The 18,815-nt window shown below is 52.0% G+C and overlaps 1 protein-coding gene across 2 annotated transcripts in view; it reads left to right on the forward strand.

Annotated features, from left to right (window-relative positions):
- Window positions 1–659: 659 nt before the first annotated feature.
- NOD2 (nucleotide binding oligomerization domain containing 2) overlaps window positions 660–18,815 on the forward strand; it is a 35,345-nt gene continuing 17,189 nt past the window's right edge. Inside the window, exons 1-4 of one of the 2 annotated variants that reach the window (XM_032424568.1) lie at window positions 660–744; window positions 6,661–7,127; window positions 13,851–13,956; window positions 16,511–18,326. In XM_032424568.1, coding sequence (XP_032280459.1) covers window positions 6,669–7,127; window positions 13,851–13,956; window positions 16,511–18,326 — 2,381 coding nt within the window. In that variant the 5' untranslated portion in view covers window positions 660–744; window positions 6,661–6,668. Of the gene's footprint in view, window positions 745–6,660; window positions 7,128–13,850; window positions 13,957–16,510; window positions 18,327–18,815 lie in introns of those variants that run through there. The other variant, XM_032424569.1, reaches the window with a different exon arrangement.

The raw sequence follows: 18,815 nt of genomic DNA on the forward strand, positions 1-18,815 counted from the left end.
AGAGGCTCAAGCCCCATTAGTTCCAAACAGAGAGGGCTTGCTTCAACTTAAACAGAAGGCTTGCAGGAGAAAGGAAAAAAAGAGGAACTTGAAATGCCCTGTCCACTCTCACCTAACATGTAACCCGTCACACTCTGGAAAACACTGTTCTGGGACTTCACAATATTAAGGCCTTAGATGACTATGGACTTACTGGCTGTCAAAGAGTGCTTTGGTTAATACTGACTCCCACAGCTTTCCTAGCTTTTCCTTCCACAGGATGTCTGGGGCGTGTGTCTCGGGAGGGCGCCTCTGGTTCCCTCTAGTAGAAAGGTGGCTCACTAAGTGGGACACACTTGGCCCCGGGTCCAGTTGACGGGCTGCCCAGGCCTGTTCCTGTTCACCCTCCTGCCCAGTCTCGGGAGACCTCTGGGTGGCCGCGGGCCGTGATGCCAGGACCGGGTGCCAGGACGGGGTGGGGCGGAAGGGGGTGTGGCCCGCCGGGAAGGATGGGTGGGCTCAGCGCGGGGCGGGGCGCCCGGGCCGGGGCTGAGTGTCCCCGCAGGGCGGGGTAGGTGGGTACAGCGCGGGGCGGGGCGCCCGGACCGGAGGGGTGTGGCCCGCAGGGCAGGGTGGGTGGGCAGAGCGCTAGGGCGGGGCGCCCGGACAGAAGGGGCGGGGCCTGAGCGGAGCAGGAATGGGAGTCCGAGCCTTGAGTTTTGCGCCCAGACCGCAGGGAGGAATTGGGGCGCAGGTGACTGTGCGGTGAGTGCTCCTCTACCCAGCACGGGAGCGCGGGGAGGGGCTGGGCGCCGAGGGGAGCTGTCCCCGGGTCTCGGACACTTGGCTTTTGAGCCGTCCCGGCCGTCGGGCTTGGGGGAAGGGGATGCCCCGGTTTTCCCTTCGGCAGTCCCGGCGTCTAAATGGAGGTTAGAAGGAAAGGGGGAGTCTCGAGGTAGCGGAGCCCCCTGGCGGGCAGCGGCTACAGAGAATGAGTAGGCTTGGGGGCGTGAGCAGAACTTCCAGGCCCCTTGAGCCTTTGAGGTCTGGAGAGAGGCTGTGTAAGGCGATCCTGACGGGTTTGAAGGGAGAACCCGCAGAATGAGAAGTCCGGAGGCACGGGGCTGGCCTGGGAATGAGATTTCAGTTCTTAGAGGAAGCCTCCTCAACTCTCAGTCGAGACTCCTCCTCTCTCTGGGCCTCAGTTTCCCCATCTTCATCATGCCTGTGAATGGGTGGGTATAGGTGAGAGAATGCCTGGATGGTATCTAACCCTGCCTGTGGCCTTGTAACTCTTAGGGGAGCCTCCTGCCTCCTTCCCTCCCTTGGTGGGTGTGGAGACCCCTCCTCATTCCCATCCCTTCCTGCATGGACCCACACCAGGGCCTGCAAAGCCTTGCATTCTCTGTGCCTTCTGCCCTGTCCTTTGGTCCTCATGTTGGGGAGCAGCCATCTGGTCTTACTTGCTTTCCAGCAGATTAAAAAGCATCCCCAAATCTCCTCCCACAGTTGGATCCCTGACTGTTTGTCTGCTCTTGCTTCTCTCCCTCTTTCTGAGCCCATAGGATTCTCCCTTGTGTGGCCTTGATCTCCCCATGGGCTGTTCTTGTCTGCCATGTCACCTGTCCCCTTGGCGAAGACCAGAGTGACACTCCCATTGCCTCTGCTCTCCTGTCCCAATCACTCCGGCCCTAAGTTTGTTGGTTACTCAGATCCCCTTTGCCAGTCTGGGATCTGAGGCTGGAGGGGACCCCTATTTAGCCCACCCACCTCCCACCTGGTGCATCATCCCTAGTGATGATGACTTATGGGGTGCCTGTTCATCGTCCTGCAGCTCTCGTTACACTGAGCTAAAATCGATGGCTTGCAGATTTCCACCGCTCCGTTCCACTTCTGCCTCCTGGAGCCATGCAGAGACCCTGGGCTATAGCAATAAGAAAAAAAAAATCGGGCAAAACTCCCTGCTTTAATGGAGTTCATATTCTAGAAAGGAGTAGGACAGCAATCAAGTACATACGTGATCTGTCAGGCAGTGAGAAGTGCTATGGAGAAAAACAAAGCAGGCAAGAGGGGGTGAGGGCTGGGCTTGGGTATTGCGGTTTTATAAAGCATAGGCAGGGAGGGCCTCTCCGAGGTGGTAACAACCTGAACAAAGCCTTGAAGGAGGTGAAGGGTGAGCTATGTGAATATCTGAGGGGAAGGACAGTGCACCCGTGGAGGGAAGAGCACAGAGCATGTGCAAAGGCCCTCAGGCAGAGGCATGCCTGGTGGGAGCAGGTCCAGCTTGTTCCAGGAACAAGGAGGAGGTCTGTGTGGCTGGAGCAGGGTGGGTGAGGAGCCCTTGGGGGGGGGTTAGTAGGAGATAAGTGAGGAGAGGGAAGGGGTGGGGAAGTGGGGGTCCATTGCCTGGGGCCTTGAAGGCCACTTTGGTTTTTACTGGGAGTACAGTGAGAGCCATTGGAGGACTTTGAAGAGAAGAGTCACCTGCTCTGACTCAGGAGTTAGCAGACTAAGACTGCAGGGAGGTGAGGGCAGAAGGTGGGGGGGGGGGGGGGGCAGGGACGGGGCCACTGTTGTCATTCTGGGGAGAGACCCTGGGGGCAGAGAGGCTGTGGGAAAATATCCGATTTTCCGATTTGGGGTCAGGAGGGTTTGGATGTGAGAGAAAGGTGGAGTCAGGGATGACTCGAAGGTTTTTGGCCTGAGAGTCCGGAAGCTTGGAGCTGCCATCTCCTGAAGTGGGAGCTGTTTAGGGGGAAGAGCCGGAGTGCTGGTTTGTGCTTTTTATGCTTGAGATGCTCATTAGGCATCCACTGGGAAGATGCCCAGTGGGGGCCTTGCGGGGGCTTTGGAGTTGGAAATAAAATTTGGGGCTGGCATTTAGAGCTGTAAGAGCAGGTGAGCTCAATTAGGGAGAGAGTGGTATGGAGGAGAGAGACCCAACCTGGGAGCTCTAGGGCTCCCAGCATCAGGAGCCAGCCAAGGAGACAGAAGGAACGGCCAGCAGGCTGGGAGGAGAAGTCAGAGTTGGGGTGAGGGGGGTGCTGCAAGGAGAGGGAGAGCCATTCTGATAGACGCCTTTGGCCAAGCCAGCTGGCCCAGGGCTGAGAACCCAGCTGAGACAAGAACAGTCTGGGGGGCCCAGGGGGATGCGCCTGGAAGACAGCACTACAGACCACAGACAGGAGTCCTGCTGTGAAGGGGGTCAGAGAATTGGGGTTCGAGCTGTCTGAGGAAGAGAGGGCTCTACTCTCCTGATGGAGACACTACAGTCTGGGTGCTGGTGGGAAATGGTCCCCCAGAGAGAAGCTCAGGGAAGGGGGTGGAACGGAAGAGGGGCCACAGGAGGGGCAGGGATGGGTCCAGTGCCCCGGGGAAGGCTTGGCCCCAGCTGAGAGTCAGGACAGTTGAGAAACCAAGCTTCCCTGGGCCTCCCTCCTTCTCTTGTCTGCAGGGGCCCAGTGGGCTGAGATTCAGCCCTTAAGCCAATCAGCTGGCTCAGAGCTCCAGAGAAAGTCGGCTGGCTGTGGTCTCAGGAAGGAAGGAGGTGTGTCAGGGCTTCGGCCTGGGCCTGGGCTTAGGGATAAGGGAGGGCCCACGTGGGTTGTCCCTTCCACTTGACTCTGTTTCATGCCTCTTTCTTGGCCTGGGGCTCACCTTCCTCAAGGAAAGACTGATAAGGACTCCAAAGTTGTAGTAACTCAAGTAAAGAAAAGGCAGTGGAGATAGACTGATTTAGTTAGACTGAAGAGGGGAAGTCTGAACGGGTGATTCGGGGGCCAGAAGCTGGATTTTTAGGGACAATTTTCATGAAATAGGGGATGATTGGTCATCTGTTTTCTCTCACTCCCAACTGAAGCTAAAGCAGGAGAAACTTAAGTTAGACATGATGAAGAACTTCCTGAGCTGGTTATTTGAGGACTGCAGCAAGCCCAGGTCCTCCCCCTGCCTGTTTACAGTAAGAAAGGACAATGTCTGCTCAGAGACAGGGGTCCGACCAAATGGGTCCTTGGGGATTCTTCCTGCTCTGAGGTTTCTGGAAGGAAGCCAGGGAAAAGTTGGGACTTTCCAGCTGCTGGTGGGGGTACAGAGCATCAACCTTTAGGGCTCAGGCCTGCTTCTCCTTCCTGGTGTCCACAGATCCTTGATGTTACTAGTTGGGTGTGTGTGGCTCAAGCATTTGTCAGCTGCTGCGGACTTGGTGTGTTTGGGAAGGGCCCCTGCTTACTCCCAGCTTGTCCCCTTGGGGGTGAGCACAACTCTGGGTATCTCAGTGCAGGTCATGGTGGATGCACAGAATGTTCCAGGGCTTTACACCAGAACTGATGAGAATTACCTAGTTCTGCACAGTGGCTTGGCCACCTCTGGCTTCCAGACCATCCTTTCGGGATTTCCCAGGGAGGTGGGGTCTGTAGGTGAATCTAGACCTGGCAGTCCTGTGCCACTCAGCCTTTGCCTTCCTGCTCAAGGCCGTGCCTGCTCCACCAAGCCTAGTAATCTTTGCAGGGGGAGAGTGTGGTCTAGGTTCTCCTGATGCCTACGAGGGGGCAGCCCTCCGTCCTCAGGCATCCTCTGGATAAAAGGAGCAGGTGTTGCCTGGTCTCATGTTAACCTTGCAACATCTTTAATTCCTGGCTGCACACATGCCCTCCAGGCATGGGGTCAGAGAGAGAGTGCCCACCCCATGTTTGGGCTCTTCCCAGAGGGAGGGGCGGGTGGTTCTTTTCCCCAGGTCCTGGACGGGGGTGGCAGTGGGGCTGGGCTTTCCACAGCCGAGAGCCACGCCAGGGCCAAGCCCAGAGCTTTTCCTACCTGTCCTGTTCTCTCCTCTCCCCCCTCCCATGTCTACCCTCCTGACTCCTCTGCCTGGCAGTGGGCACAGGGTGGAGGCCTGCTTGGCCAGAGAGAACTGCCCTAGAGCAATCTCTGCGTGGGGAATGCCCTCCCGAGCTGCCAGACACGCAGGCAACCTTTGGCGTGCCTTTGTCTCCTCACCTGGCCAGCCCAAGGCTTCCATCCCGAGTGCTAGCAACAGTCTGAGTTGGAGACGTCTCCTTTCACTTCCCTTGGCTGGCATGAGGGCAGGCACAGAATGTTCCAGGCCCTCCTCTTCCTCAGTGGATTTTTGATTCATGAGCATTCCCACCGTGCCTCCCCGAGGCCCAGCCCTGTACCAAGCTTAGGGAGGCCAGGATGAGTAAGACCCAGGCTTCTACTCGGGCCAAGAAGGGGGAAAGACACATAAATAGCAAATAGGAGAGATGCAAAATCTCCAAGCACCTTGGCGTCTGCTCCCTTGAGTATCTCAGAATGTCCCTGTTTTGTAAAAAGAAGGAAGTGTTCCTCTTCTTTTTCCCTTTTGCTTTCACTTTCTCTGGGCACTGTACCCATCCACGTCCCTGGTCCCTGTGACAATCGCGGAATGGCTCCCGCTGAGAGATTTTCTCTGCTGCTTGGGGATGCTCCCGGGGCCTGAAACTCAGAGAAATCACTTCCTCTCAAATTCCCAGAGCCCAGAGTCTGAAGGCTGAGCCCAGAGTAAGCCCCCCGACAGAGATGACAGCATTTAATGTGTGGTGGCAAGGGAGTGGGAGGGAAGGGAGGGCCTGGGGGCAGTTGGGAAGGAGGCGGTGACAATTGGGGTCCGTGCTCCCCTGAGCTTTGAAATGACTTAGTGTGCGCTCTGATTTTTGCTTCACCTGGGCTGAGTTCTTTATAGCAATGTTCTGGTCTGCCCTCTGGGGTCGCAGCAGGTTACCCTAGCAGGCATGGGTTCAGGGGCACCCCTGTGGTGGAACCCAAATATGGGGGAATTAAGGGCATGCATTCTGGAATCACACTGCTTGGGTTCAAACCCCAGCTCCACCTCACCTGACGGGGAACCCTTGTACAAGTCACTTGGCCTCTCTGTACCTCGGTTTCTTCATCTGTAAAATGGGGCTGATCATAGCAGCTCCTTCAGAGTGCTTGGGAGGGTTGAATGAATTCCCATGCGGAAGCGCTTAGACTGACTGACAGCACTCTGCATGTGCTTAGTAAATATCAGCTGTTACTGGAGAGAGCAGAGCCGTCAGCCTGAATCCAACCAGCAGGGGAGAGCCCTCTCATAAGGTCCCAAAGAGAGTTAATTTCCAAATCCCTTGGGAGTCATTGCTCGACTATCAGCTCAAGACTTACTAAGCCTTCTTTTTTTTTTTTTACTATAATCTTTTTTTTTTTTAAAGATTTTATTTATTTATTTGAGAGAGAGAATGAGAGAGAGAGAGAGAGAGCATGAGAAGGGTGAGGGTCAGAGGGAGAAGCAGACTCCCGGCTGAGCAGGGAGTCCGATGCGGGACTCGATCCCGGGACTCCAGGATCATGACCTGAGCCGAAGTCAGTGGCTTAACCAACTGAGCCACCCAGGCGCCCCAAGACTTACTAAGCCTTCTTAAGCCAGGGATGAAGTGCAGATGTGGAAACCAGGAGCCGTGATTGAACTCTCTGTGGGACCTCGAGCCAATTTCTTGCCTTCTCTGGGCCTCAGTCTGTACATCCGCACAAGGGGGAGCTTGGATTGGGTAATGTCCTAGTAGATCCATGGCCTCTTCGGATTGGGGTGGGGCTGACTTGTCCTCCTCCCCTCACCCCACTGCCCCCTGCCTGCTTTCAGAGGAGTCCTGACCTCACTGTCCTCCCCAGGTTATGAAATGTGCACGCAGGAGGCCTTCCAGGCTCAGAGGAGTCAGCTGGTGGGGCTGTTGGTCTCAGGGTCCCTGGAGGGCTTCGAGAGCATCTTGGACTGGCTCCTTTCCTGGGAAGTCCTTTCCTGGGAAGACTACGAGGGACTCAGCCTCCTGGGCCAGCCCCTCTCGCACTTGGCCAGGCGCCTCCTGGACACTGTCCGGAATAAGGGCGCTTGGGGCTGTGAACAGCTTGTCGCGGCCATCCGGGAGGCCCAGACCGACTGCCAGGCCCCAGAGCTTTCTGGCTGCTGGGATCCTCACTCGCCCCACCCAGCCCGTGACCTGCAAAGTCACCGGCCAGCCATCGTCAGGAGACTCTACAGCCATGTGGAGGGCGTGCTGGATCTGGCGTGGGAGAACGGTTTCATCAGCCGGTACGAATGTGATGAAATCAGGTTGCCCATCTTCACATCCTCCCAGCGGGTAAGGCACTTCTGTCTTGGGTAATCAGAATTCACAGGAAAAGGGTGCTTAGTCACCAGGATGGGTTTGTCTTTAGGGAGTCAGCCCCGTGGGAAGACAAAGGTGCTGGCCTTCCCCCTAACAAGGTCACCAGGCAGGTAAAAGTCGTTCAGGGCCTGTTCTCTGTGATGCCGGGGCTTCTCTGTGGAAACTCTCCCTCCTTAATCTCCCCTGTCTCTTCTCCTCGTCTGTGAAATGTCAGTAAGGTTCTCGGGAAAAGTCAGTGAGTTGATTCATGTAACCCTTCGAACAGTGTCTAGCGCATTGTAACCACTCGTTAACATTCCCATTGGCTGCCATTTGTTGTGTTATTGGTGATATTCTGTACTTGTATGCTTTTTGGCTGTCTTAAATTAACAGCTTAACATCATCAAAATTCATTAAGTTGTCTTTGTATTTCATAGTTAATTATTACATTGTATTTAATAGATACTTTAACATTTCATTACTAATCGTTAATAATTAGCACACTATGGACCACCATTGTTCACATGTCTACGTTGGATTTCTGATACGAACTTGCAATGGCTCATAGACGTTCAGAGTTGGGGTGTAACTCCCTCTGAAAACGCATTCCGTTAGACCAGAAAAGTGTCTGTTGGGTAGTTTTGAAACTCCTTATTCATTTTACCCCAAATAGCGACCCTCTGGGCTCTTGTGATACAGATGGACCCATCACGGACATCCCCCTTTATATATTGGAGAACTGATGCCCAGAACAGTAGTTTGATGGCATGGAAGTGCCGTGCTGGACCTGGTACCTTGACTCGCTTGTTCATTGTTCATTCATTCATTTATTCAGCCAGAATCTTTTTTTTTTTTAAAGATTTATTTATTTATTTGAGAGAGAGAGAGAGAGAGAGAGAGAGAGCACAAGTGGGGAGAGGGCAGAGGGAGAGGGAGAAGCAGGCTCCCTGCTGAGCAGGGAGCCCGATGTGGGGTTCGATCCCAGGACCCTGAGATCATGACCTGAGCCCAAGGTAGACGCTTACCTGACGGAGCCACCCAGGCGCCCCATTGGCCAGAATTTATTTAGATGCTTAATATGTGCTGGGCTCTTAAAGCTTCTTGTGCTCAGTAAATAGGCACTCAATAAATACTTGTTGATGAAACACCTCAGTTATTGAATGAATGAATAAATGAATTGGAATTAAATGGCAGTGTTAGGATGGGTCAAACTGGGGGGTTTTCTAGTCTTTATTTATCTATTTAAAAAAAGGGCTGGTGATTAGGTGAGTCTAGGTTGAGACTGATGGGATAAGCCAGTGCATCCTTAAGGCTGGCTTAAGGTGGCTGCGTATTTACAGAGCACGCGTGGTGTGGGCCCCTCCTGTTACTCACTAGTGCACATGAAACCTACAATTCTACCCTGAGCACCAACTCCTTGAGCCTGGCCCTGTGGGGATTACAAAAAACATGTTCGCTGTTGCACCTACCCTGGTGTCTTTGTGATCTGTTGTGGAGATCGAATCAGCCCATACGGGAAGTGAAAGGATTGTGTCTTGTCATCTTTGATCAAGTGTTCAACAGTGTGGTAGTGTGGTCCAGCCTGGATGCTCTGAGCAGTTTAGAGAAGGCAGCCTTGGGCCTAGAGACAGGGCATGCATAGAGGAGGTATTTGGATTGATGAAAAAAGAAAGTAGGGTAACTCATGGGCCAAAGAAGAAATCATAATGGAAATCAGAAAATAATTCAGAACCAAACAGTAATGAGAATCTGACTTATAAAAATTTATGGGGTACAGCTAGAGCGGAACATAGAGGGAAATGTATAACCTTAAATGCTAGTATTAGGAAAGAAGAAAGGCTGCATTTTAATGAGCTAAGACTACATCTTAAGAAAAGGCCAGGTGGACAGCAAAAGCACCCATCACTGGCACTGTGCAGAGCATGTGCCGACAAGACCTCTGAGGGTCGTAGGAGTTTCCCGAGGGACTGGGCGGCCTGAGGTTTAAGTTTTTGGAGTCCAGCTCTCTCTGAGCCTTCTTTGAGGTCTGGCATCGTATGGTTCTCTAACTTGGTGGCTTGCCTTCAGTGGTTGAATTTCTGATTCAGGGTGGGTGGCACTGTGGTATGTCCAACCAACATATCCTCCCAATCCAGGACTGCCTTGTTTACTCTTGTAACTGACCTTGTAATTTCCTATAAAGAGGCAGGTATCATGGATTGCAGGTTGGGCACCAAAAAATGCTGTGGAATGAAACAAAATGCAAGTTGAAGAACTAGATCCCTAAAAGACCCACTGCTACTATTTACTGAGTGAGTGCCAGGCACGGTCCGTAGCCCTCGACGGTTGTGATCTCTAAGCCACACTGTGACCTTCTCAGGGTGTCGTGTTGGCTCTGCTGTTTCTTAACAGTGGAGAAACTGCCCAAACCACCCATCTGGGAAGTGGCCCAGCTACAGTTTGAATCCAGGCCTGACTGTCCCCAGAGCGAATGATCTTCTCTTTCTGACCTGAAATGTGGGGCTTCGTGCAGTGACCTCGCACAGTCGGGTATAACATTGCTAGCAGACCTGAGGCTATAAAGCCAGCTCTCCATCTGACTCATGCACCTGCTAAAGTTGCTAGGGCCAGAGTGTCAGACTGAAATGCTTGACTCTTTTATGACATTAACTCCAACACCTTTAACTTGGGAAATGTAGCATGCCTGCAGAAAAGTGTATAATTTCATATGTTGTGGTATAAACACATTCCCATCACCCACATGAAGACAGAATGTTACTAGTACTTTCCTCTGTTGCTACCCCTAGCCTGACTTTTGTGTGAAGTCATTTCTTTGCTTTTCTTCATAGTTTTAACACCTTATGCAATAATTCTCCAAACAATGTGTTTTGTTTTGAAAAAGTTCTAGCAAGCACAAGCATAGCAGTGTCAGGGAAGGGTAGTCCTGCCTCTCCTTCTTGGAGGCAGGCTCCCAGGAGCACGGAAGCTGAACAGGGCCTCAGGGACTTGGTCTTGGCTTTACCATTTGGAGGCTTTCTAAGGGCTCCTGCTGGGAAGTTAGTGGGCAAGGTCATTGAGTGAGTCCCGAGAAACAGAGCATTCACTACAGTTGGAGGATCTGGTAGGGCAGGTATGAGTCAGAGCCGGATGTCTGGGAATAGTCAGAGGAAGTGGGCTACTCTGTATGGTCAGTTGTAAGCTTGTCCAAGGCTCTTCCAGCTCCCAGGAATAGGGCCAGGCCAAACACTTCTGCGGGGTGAAATGGGTGTCTTCTGCTGACCCAGGCCACAGGGGTGGAGAGAAAGAATATTAGCCTGCGGTGCAGACAAGCCAAGTATAGATAAGGATTAGAGCCAGGCCTGCCTGGACATCTAGGAAATAATTGCCCTGGTCCTTTGTGAGTCTTGAGTCACGTTGCTCCAGTCTGCCTCAACTGGTGGCCCTTTGCTTATGGTAGAGCCATCATCCTGAGATTTCCCTTGATAGTCCTCTTGTGTTGGTTTTCCTCTATCCTGAGTAATGTCTTCCTTTTTCTTGGTTTGTTCTATTCTGGGAGATTGTATCTCCCCCACACTGTAAAATGAGTATATGGGAGTTAAATTTTAAGCTCTTATATAGCTACAAGTTTCCTCGTATTTGGTCAATAATTTGGCTGGGTATAAAATTCTGGGTTGGTCATCATTTTCCTTCAGAATTTTGAGATTATTACTCTCTTATCTGCTCTCTTCCAGAGAAGAATTGCTAAAATTCCAAAACTCTTTTATAACTCTTTCTGGACGCGTGTGGAATTTTCTTTTGGCCCCCTAACATTGTGAAATGTCACAGTGATGTGCCTTAGTGTTTTTCCATTGTGCTGGGCACTCAAGGGGTGCTTTGAATCTGAAAACTCAGTTTCTTTTATGTTCTGGAAGATTTTATTGATTATTGATGATTTCTTTCTCTTTTTTCTTTTCTCTCTTTATGGAACTACTCTTTGAATTTTAGGACTCCTAGACTGATCTCCTAATTTTCTTCTCTTTCTTGTCCATTTTCTATCTCTGTGTCCTTTTTTATCACTTCCTCTATAATATCTTCCACTTAATCTTTAAACCCTTGTGCCCTTGTGTTTTTCATTTTTGTGATCACTTTTAATTTCTAAGAGCTATTTTAAAATGTTTCTTATTATAGCATCCTGTTCTTGTTTCATGGATGCGATTTCTTGTCTCACTTAAGGACCATAACGATACGTGGTTTTTTTGTTTGTTTTGTTTTGTTTTTGGTGGAGGGCAGATTTTTTCCCACCCTGCGTAACCTTTTTATCCCACAAGTTGCTTTCCCCTTCCCCACTTATTTGGCCTCGATCTCCCATATGAGATGCTTTCTTTGGGCATGTGGTGATCCTTAGTTGACTGCTCATGACTGAAATATACTCCCTGAATCTTACTCTGGAAACTCAGAGCCTACAGGTGAAACTTGTCTGTCTCAAGTTTCACTGTAGACATTTTGGGAAGTGATGGTATTTGTATCTTTAGACTTTTCCTCCTAGGTTGGTCAAGTTACCAGCCTGGAGGTAAAGGTCTGACTTCCAGAGTTGTGAGAACCCAGTGAGTAAGAAGGCTGGGTGGTGATAGTGGTGGGGAGAGGTCTCTGTGTTCAGCACTTATTTTGCACATGGTCATTTAAAGCTGCTTTTGGGGCATGATGCCCACCTCCTTTATTATGCCTGGTACCTCCCAGTCCAGGGACCCTGTTTTAGCCTTTCCAGAATATAAATCTCCACACTTTGCCATGGCAGGGCAGGAAAAGTTGTTGTTGGCTTGGAGTGGGTCAGGGGAACCAGAGATCTGTTTTCTAAACCATGTTGACTCAACCCTCCTTACTTTAATCATTTCCTTTGATTATGGAGGTACCTGATGCTCTTAATTCCAGAGATCTTTATAGAGTCTGAGATGCACATTGTGTGGTTTTCAACCCACTGTTGGCTTAGGATCTGGCTTTCTGGGCTCTTCTAAGTCTATTACTATTCATTCCTTTGGCAAGTTCTTGAATGCATGCTCTGTGCCAGGCACTCTTCTAGGTGTTGAGGATACAGCAATGAGCAAAATAGACAAAAATCCTTGTCCTGGAGATGCTCATGTTCCAGTGCAGGGAGATGGATAATAAGCAAAAGGAAGCAAATGACAGGGCATGCTGGAAGGTGACGGATGTGCTATAGAAAATAGCAGAGTGGGTCTGGGGGTTGAAAGTTACAGGGGGTGGAGGTAGTGATTGCAATTTTAAGTAGAGTGGTCAGGGAGTTCTCAAGAAGGTGATATTTGAGCAAAGGCTTAAAGGAGGTGAAGGAAGGAGTCATGTGGACAGCTGGAAAAAGGGCATTCCAGGCAGAGAGGACAGCCCCAGCAAAGGCCCAGAGGTGGGAGCATGCTTGATGTTTCCAGAAAACCCAAGGCTGGTGTTCTGAGCGGAATGAGCAGGGGGAAGATCAATAAGAGGTGAAGTGAGAGAAGTTAAGCAGGATCCTGAGGGTCACAGACAGCACTTTGGTCTGTTTAGAGCCTTGTAGGTTACTGTTGAACTTAGGCTTTTACTCTGAGAAAATGAGGGAAGTGCTGGGACATTTGTAACAGGAGAGGTATGATCTGACTTTTATTTTTAAAGAATGACACTCTGCCTGCGATGTTGAGAATAGATTCTGGGGACAGGGATGGAAGCAGGGACACAAGTTAGGCAGACTTTGCTGTTTTCCAGGTGAACAATGATGGTGGCTTGGACGGTGGCATAGAGGAGGGGACAAGAAGGGGCAGGGCTCTCTAGCTGTGCATCCAGTGGGGTAGACACTGGCCACATGTGGCTATTGAGCACTTGAAATGTGGCCGGTCTGCAGTGGCATTCTGTTCTGGAGAACGAATGTAAAATAGCTCAGTAATTTTTTATATTGATTACATGTTGAAATGGTGATATTCCGGCTATCTTGGCCTAAATAAAATATACGATTGAAATGGATTTCATTTATTTTTACTTTAAAAAAATATGGCTACTGGAGGACTCAACATGACAAATACGTCTCACATTTGTGTCTACCCTCTGGGCAGTGAGCATTATACTTCTATTGTGCTGTTCTGGATATGTGGTCAAGCCAACAGGGTTTGTTGGTGGATCGCAGAGGAGAAGTTTCCAGGGTGATTCTAGAAGTTTGGGGCTGAGCAACTGGAAGGGTAGAGTTGACATTAGCTGGAAGGAGGAAGGCTGCAGGTTTGAGGGCGGGTGTAGACCAGGAGTTTAGTTGTGGATATGTTAAGTCGGAGGTGTTTAGGGGGCATGGTGGGCAGGCAGTTTTGGGTGTGTGTGTCCAAGGTTCCGGGGAGCAGTTCAGGTTGGAGATGAAAATGTGGGGGTCGTGCTCAGTGATGGTATTCCAAGCCTTGGGGCTCCATGGAATCACCTGTCTTCCAAATGATTTCTTGCTTCCAGAGTTGTTTTTCCTATCCTTGCAGGTTTATGGATTTATGTCTTTTTCTCCTTTTTAAGTGATTCCCTCTTTTAGTGAGAGACAGATTGGGTGCGTGTGTTCAAGTGTTCGCTTCACCATGCAGCACCTAGTAATGTCTTCTTCAAAGTCCTCTTGCTTTGGGGTGTTTTTCTGGCCTCTTATTGTGGTGGAAGGGAGAGGCCTAAGAAACTGTAGTGATCGGTAGAAACCTTCCCATACCGTCTCCATCCGCCTTTCTGGAAAGATACTGACTTTTGCTCTCCCCATAGGCAAGGAGGCTCCTCGATCTTGCCACAGTGAAGGCGAATGGGTTGGCTGCCTTTCTTCTACGTCATGTTCAGGAATTGCCAGTCCCGTTGGCCCTGCCTTTCGAAGGTATATACTTATATGTTCTTCTCGGTTCATCAGAAAGGGAAAGAAAGGCTGTACGGATTCCTGGTTAAGGGAAGAACTCCAGAGCAAGACGTGTCCTAAGTTAGAATTCCACTTACCGGCCCTACGGGCCTCCCTACGGCTCAGTTTCCTGATTTCAAGGATAACACCACCACCACTGACTCACTGGGCTACTGGGAGGATTGAGAGGCTCACCATGTGTAATATTAGGGTTAGCTTTTGTTACTTCCCAAGATGTACCATGATAACTGGAGCCTACTGTGCCCTGAAGCTAAGACAGGTCTTCCTCACCAGCCAAACTCTTACTATCTGTCCTGAAAGGGATATACTTTTGAGATAGGGCTGTTACCTCTTGATTTCTGCAATTTAACTACTCACTATGAGAAACTCTGGGACCAAATGGATTTAGATAACGTGGTAGCTCTCTCGTTGCACATGGCCACCAACCCAACCCAGGGACAGGAGGGGCTCGGATCCCACAGTTGGCACGTGGTAGGCATCCTTGCAAAGGTGCTTTATTTACCATATCCGTCCTTTGCAGCAACCTTGAGAAATCCGTGTCATTTTTTCCATTTTACGGATGTGAAAACTGGGGCAAGGAGGGCGGGGTTCGAGGTGAGGAGGATGTGTCTGGTTTTAAACCGTCTCCACTGTCGCTTCCCCTTTTCTTGGGAGGTGAGATCATTAGTTGTAAAGAGAGGGCGTGAGCCTCGTATGTCTTGTTCCACCGTCACCATAGGGACTGCTCATTGGCAGTGAGGGCCCCTGACCTGTGGGTGGTGCTAGCAGAGAGATTTACCACCCTGGGCTCTACCCTCAGGGCAGGGAGCATGCCTGCGGGAGGGATGGCTAGAAGCTTGTGCTTCGTACCTCGGTGTGCACCATCTCCCTGAGAACAGGGCACAGACATCAGTGTCCAACAGGGGCTACTCATCACAGAGCACTGTGCCCGGGTTGGGCCTTGGTTAATGTCTGCTGTTGACACCATCAAGCCCAGCTGGCTTTCATGCATTGTAACTCTGTGACATGGGGTCAGATTCCCCAGGGTGACCAATCCCAAATGGACGATTGACCTGTGTTTGTTTTTCAAATGAGAGATACCTGTTTTTCTGGAGAATTTTTTATTGGTGGGTCGTGTCTGGAAAACCTGCATTAGAACTCAGGGAATTAGAAAGGCAGGTGTATATTTTATGGTATCTACATTCAGTGCTCCTGGTATATCCAGATTTAAGAGCAATGATGACCATCAGCTCTGGGAACAGAAGACGGAACACAAATACGGGGCAACTGCTTTGGATGACCATAAACATAGCTTCGGTATGCTAAGTATGCTCTGTGAGAATAACTTGTTAGCTTTTGAGTTGAGGACCAGGGGGCTGGTCTTTGGTTGGGAGCAGCGAAATCATGATGCTCGAGTGTCCCCCCACCCTGGGGGCTCTGGACTACCACTTCCCCATTCCCTGAAAGAGGAACTAACCCCTGATACAGAAAGTAGTTTGCTCACATTGGTTATTAGGATGGTAAAGGAAAAGCAGCTGCCTTGTGGACACACCCTACGTGCAAGAGGGTTGCCGAGGGTTATGTGAAGAGGATGGGGAAGTGAATCGTGACCAAGGACTCTTGTCCAAGTGCTTGACCCAGGCACCCCGCTGCCCCTGAGACCAAAGAGTGCTAGGTCCACCTGGATCACCCAGGATATGTCCCTATCTCTTTAGTTTAATCACATTTATCTAGTCCCTTTTTTGTAAGTAAGGTGATATATTCACAGATCCTGGGGATTAGGACATGGTGCTACTGTTATGCCTACCAAACCCATCAGTATCACGATAATAAATACCATCTTTCAAGAGTTTACCATATGTCAGACATTCCTCTAAAGTTTATCTTATCTCATTTCCTCCTGTAACAATCCTTCATGGTGTGGATTGTCCCTGATTTTGGAGATAAGTATACCGAGGTTGAGTGGCTTGCACAAGCTAATGATGGAGCCAGCTTTCAAACCCAGGCGTATCTGACTTCAGAAACGGGGCTGCCAGGCTCATACACCTTGTATTTTTCTTTAGAAAGACGCAGCCGAGATTGAGTGGTGAAGAGGCTTCTCGGAGGCCGTCTAACCAACATGGTGGGACAGGCATCGGAATGCAGGTCCTCTGATCCCAGCCCAATGCTCCTTCTAATCTACAGCTCTTCCTGATGTCAGTAGTAATAATACCACTAGTTAATATCTTTTGAGCTCTGTGTGGGATGCTGAATGAAGCACTTGACATGAATTATCTTAATTGCTCCATGTAAACCCTATAAGGTAGGGACCACCATTTCCCCACTTCCCAAGGTGGGGGGGGGGTGGAATTCCCAGGCTTAGGAAGGTTACCTGACTGTCATCAAAGCCCACAACCTGAACGTGGAGAAGCCAGGGCTGGCACGTGCTGGCTCTTCTTTCCATGCATAACATCACATTCCCCCATGCAGCCCCCTCTCTGTCAGATCCCATCCTCCCCACCGTCCTACCTCATTCGCCTCTTCTTCGGTCTTCCAGATGCCGCATGTAAGAAGTACATGTCCAAGCTGAGGACCACGATATCTGCTCAGTCTCGCTTCCTGAGCACCTATGATGGGGCTGAGAATCTTTGCCTGGAGGAAATATACACAGAGAATGTTCTGGAGATCCGGACAGAGGTGGGACTGGCCGGACCCCCGCAGAAGAGCGCTGTGACCCTGGGCCTGGAGGATCTCTTCAGCACCCGTGGCCACCTCAATGAAGATGCAGACACCGTGCTGGTGGTGGGCGAGGCGGGCAGCGGCAAGAGCACGCTGCTGCAGCAGATGCACCTGCTGTGGGCTGCAGGGCGCGACTTCCAGGAATTTCTCTTCGTCTTCCCATTCAGCTGCCGGCAGCTGCAGTGTGTGGTCAAGCCGCTGTCTGTGCAGATGCTGCTCTTTGAACACTGCTGTTGGCCTGACCTCGGCCAACAGGACGTCTTCCAGTTCCTCCTCGACCACCCCAACCGTGTCCTCTTAACCTTCGATGGCTTTGACGAGTTCAGGTTCAGGTTCTCGGATCGCGAGCGTCACTGCTCTCCCACCGACCCCACCTCTGTCCAGAATCTGCTGTTCAACCTTCTGCAGGGCAACCTGCTAAAGAATGCCCGCAAGGTGCTGACCAGCCGACCCGATGCGGTGTCCGCATTCCTCAGGAAGTACCTGCGCTTGGAACTCCACCTCAAGGGCTTCTCAGAAGAGGGCATCGAGCTGTACCTGAGGAAGCGCCATCGTGACCCGGAGGTGGCCGACCGCCTCATCCGCCTGCTCAAAGGGACCTCGGCCCTGCATGGTTTGTGCCACCTTCCTGTTGTCTCGTGGATGGTGTCCAGATGCCACCAGGAACTGTTGTTGCATGGCGGGGGCTCCCCAAAGACCACCACGGATCTGTACCTGCTGATCCTGCAGCATTTTCTGCTGCATGCCTCCCCCCCAGACTTGGTGCCCCGCGGTCTGGGATCCGGCCTACTTCGAGGCAGACTCCCCACCCTCCTGCGCCTGGGCCGGCTGGCTGTCTCAGGCCTGGGCATGTGCTGCTACCTGTTCTCAGCCAAGCAGCTCCAGGAGGCACACATCGACAGGGAGGACATTTCTCTTGGCTTCCTGGTGCACGCCAAGAGCGTTGTGCCCGGGGGCGCCGCCTCCCTCGAATTCCTGCACATCACCTTCCAGTGTTTTTTTGCAGCCTTGTACCTCGTGCTCAGCGCTGACCTGTCACCGTCCTTGCTCAGACAGCTCTTCAACTGTCACCGGCCGCGCAGCTCGCTGCTGGCCCGGCTGCTGCCCCCCATGTGCGTGCCGCGCTCAGAGGGCCAGGAGGGCGGCACGGCCGCCTTGCTGCGGGAGGCCGAGCCGCACAACCTCCGGATCACGGCAGCCTTCCTGGCGGGGCTGCTGTCCCGGGAGCACCGCGGCCTGCTGGCCGAGGGCCAGGCGTCCGAGAAGACCCTGCTCCAGCTCCAGGCCTGCGCCCGCGGCTGCCTGTCCCGCAGCCTCCACGAGCACTTCCACTCCATCCCCCAGGCCGTGCCGGGGGAGGCCAAGAGCATGCACGCCATGCCCGGGTTCATGTGGCTCATCCGGAGCCTGTACGAGATGCAGGAGGAGCGGCTGGCCCGGCAGGCCGTGCGGGGGCTCAAGGTCGGGCACCTGAAGCTGACGTTTTGCGGCGTGGGCCCTGCGGAGTGTGCCGCCCTGGCGTTTGTGCTGCGGCACCTCGGGCGGCCCGTGGCCCTGCAGCTGGACCACAACTCTGTAGGGGACCTCGGTGTGGAGCAGCTGCTGCCTTGCCTGGACGTCTGCAAGGCTCTGTAGTGAGTGCGGGGTGACGCAGGCTGGGTGTGGTGCGAACGCCGGCGCGAGCGCTCGGTGCCTTGTGGGAGGTGGGCGGGGCGCGGGGGGGAGGGGCCGGGCGGCCAGCCCCCCGCCACCCCTTCGGGGCAACCCCAGCCCCGCCCCTTCCCCGGTCCGGGGTCCTTAGTTTCCTGGTGATGATGACAGCCATGCGTATGGAGTGTCCCGCGTGTCAGGCGCTGTGTTACACGCTTCCTGCAATTAATTCCTTTCATCTCGGTGAACACCCGGGGCCGTCTCCCCGTTATCCTCCGTTTGAGGCCCAGAGAAGCAAAGTCACTGGTCTGGTGGGACACGGGAGATGGCAGAGCTGGGTTGAACAGATCACATCTTTCCTGTGACAAGTCCTTGCTCCCCACAAGCAGCCTGCCCGTGGATAGGTTTCGGAGCTCCACGGGAACCTTGAAGCGACACGCAAAGTTTTGTGTCATATGTGTGTGTTATTAGGA

This window comes from Phoca vitulina, unplaced genomic scaffold, assembly GCF_004348235.1.
Source record: "Phoca vitulina isolate PV1807 unplaced genomic scaffold, GSC_HSeal_1.0 scaffold30, whole genome shotgun sequence".
Taxonomy (NCBI): Eukaryota; Metazoa; Chordata; class Mammalia; order Carnivora; family Phocidae; genus Phoca; species Phoca vitulina.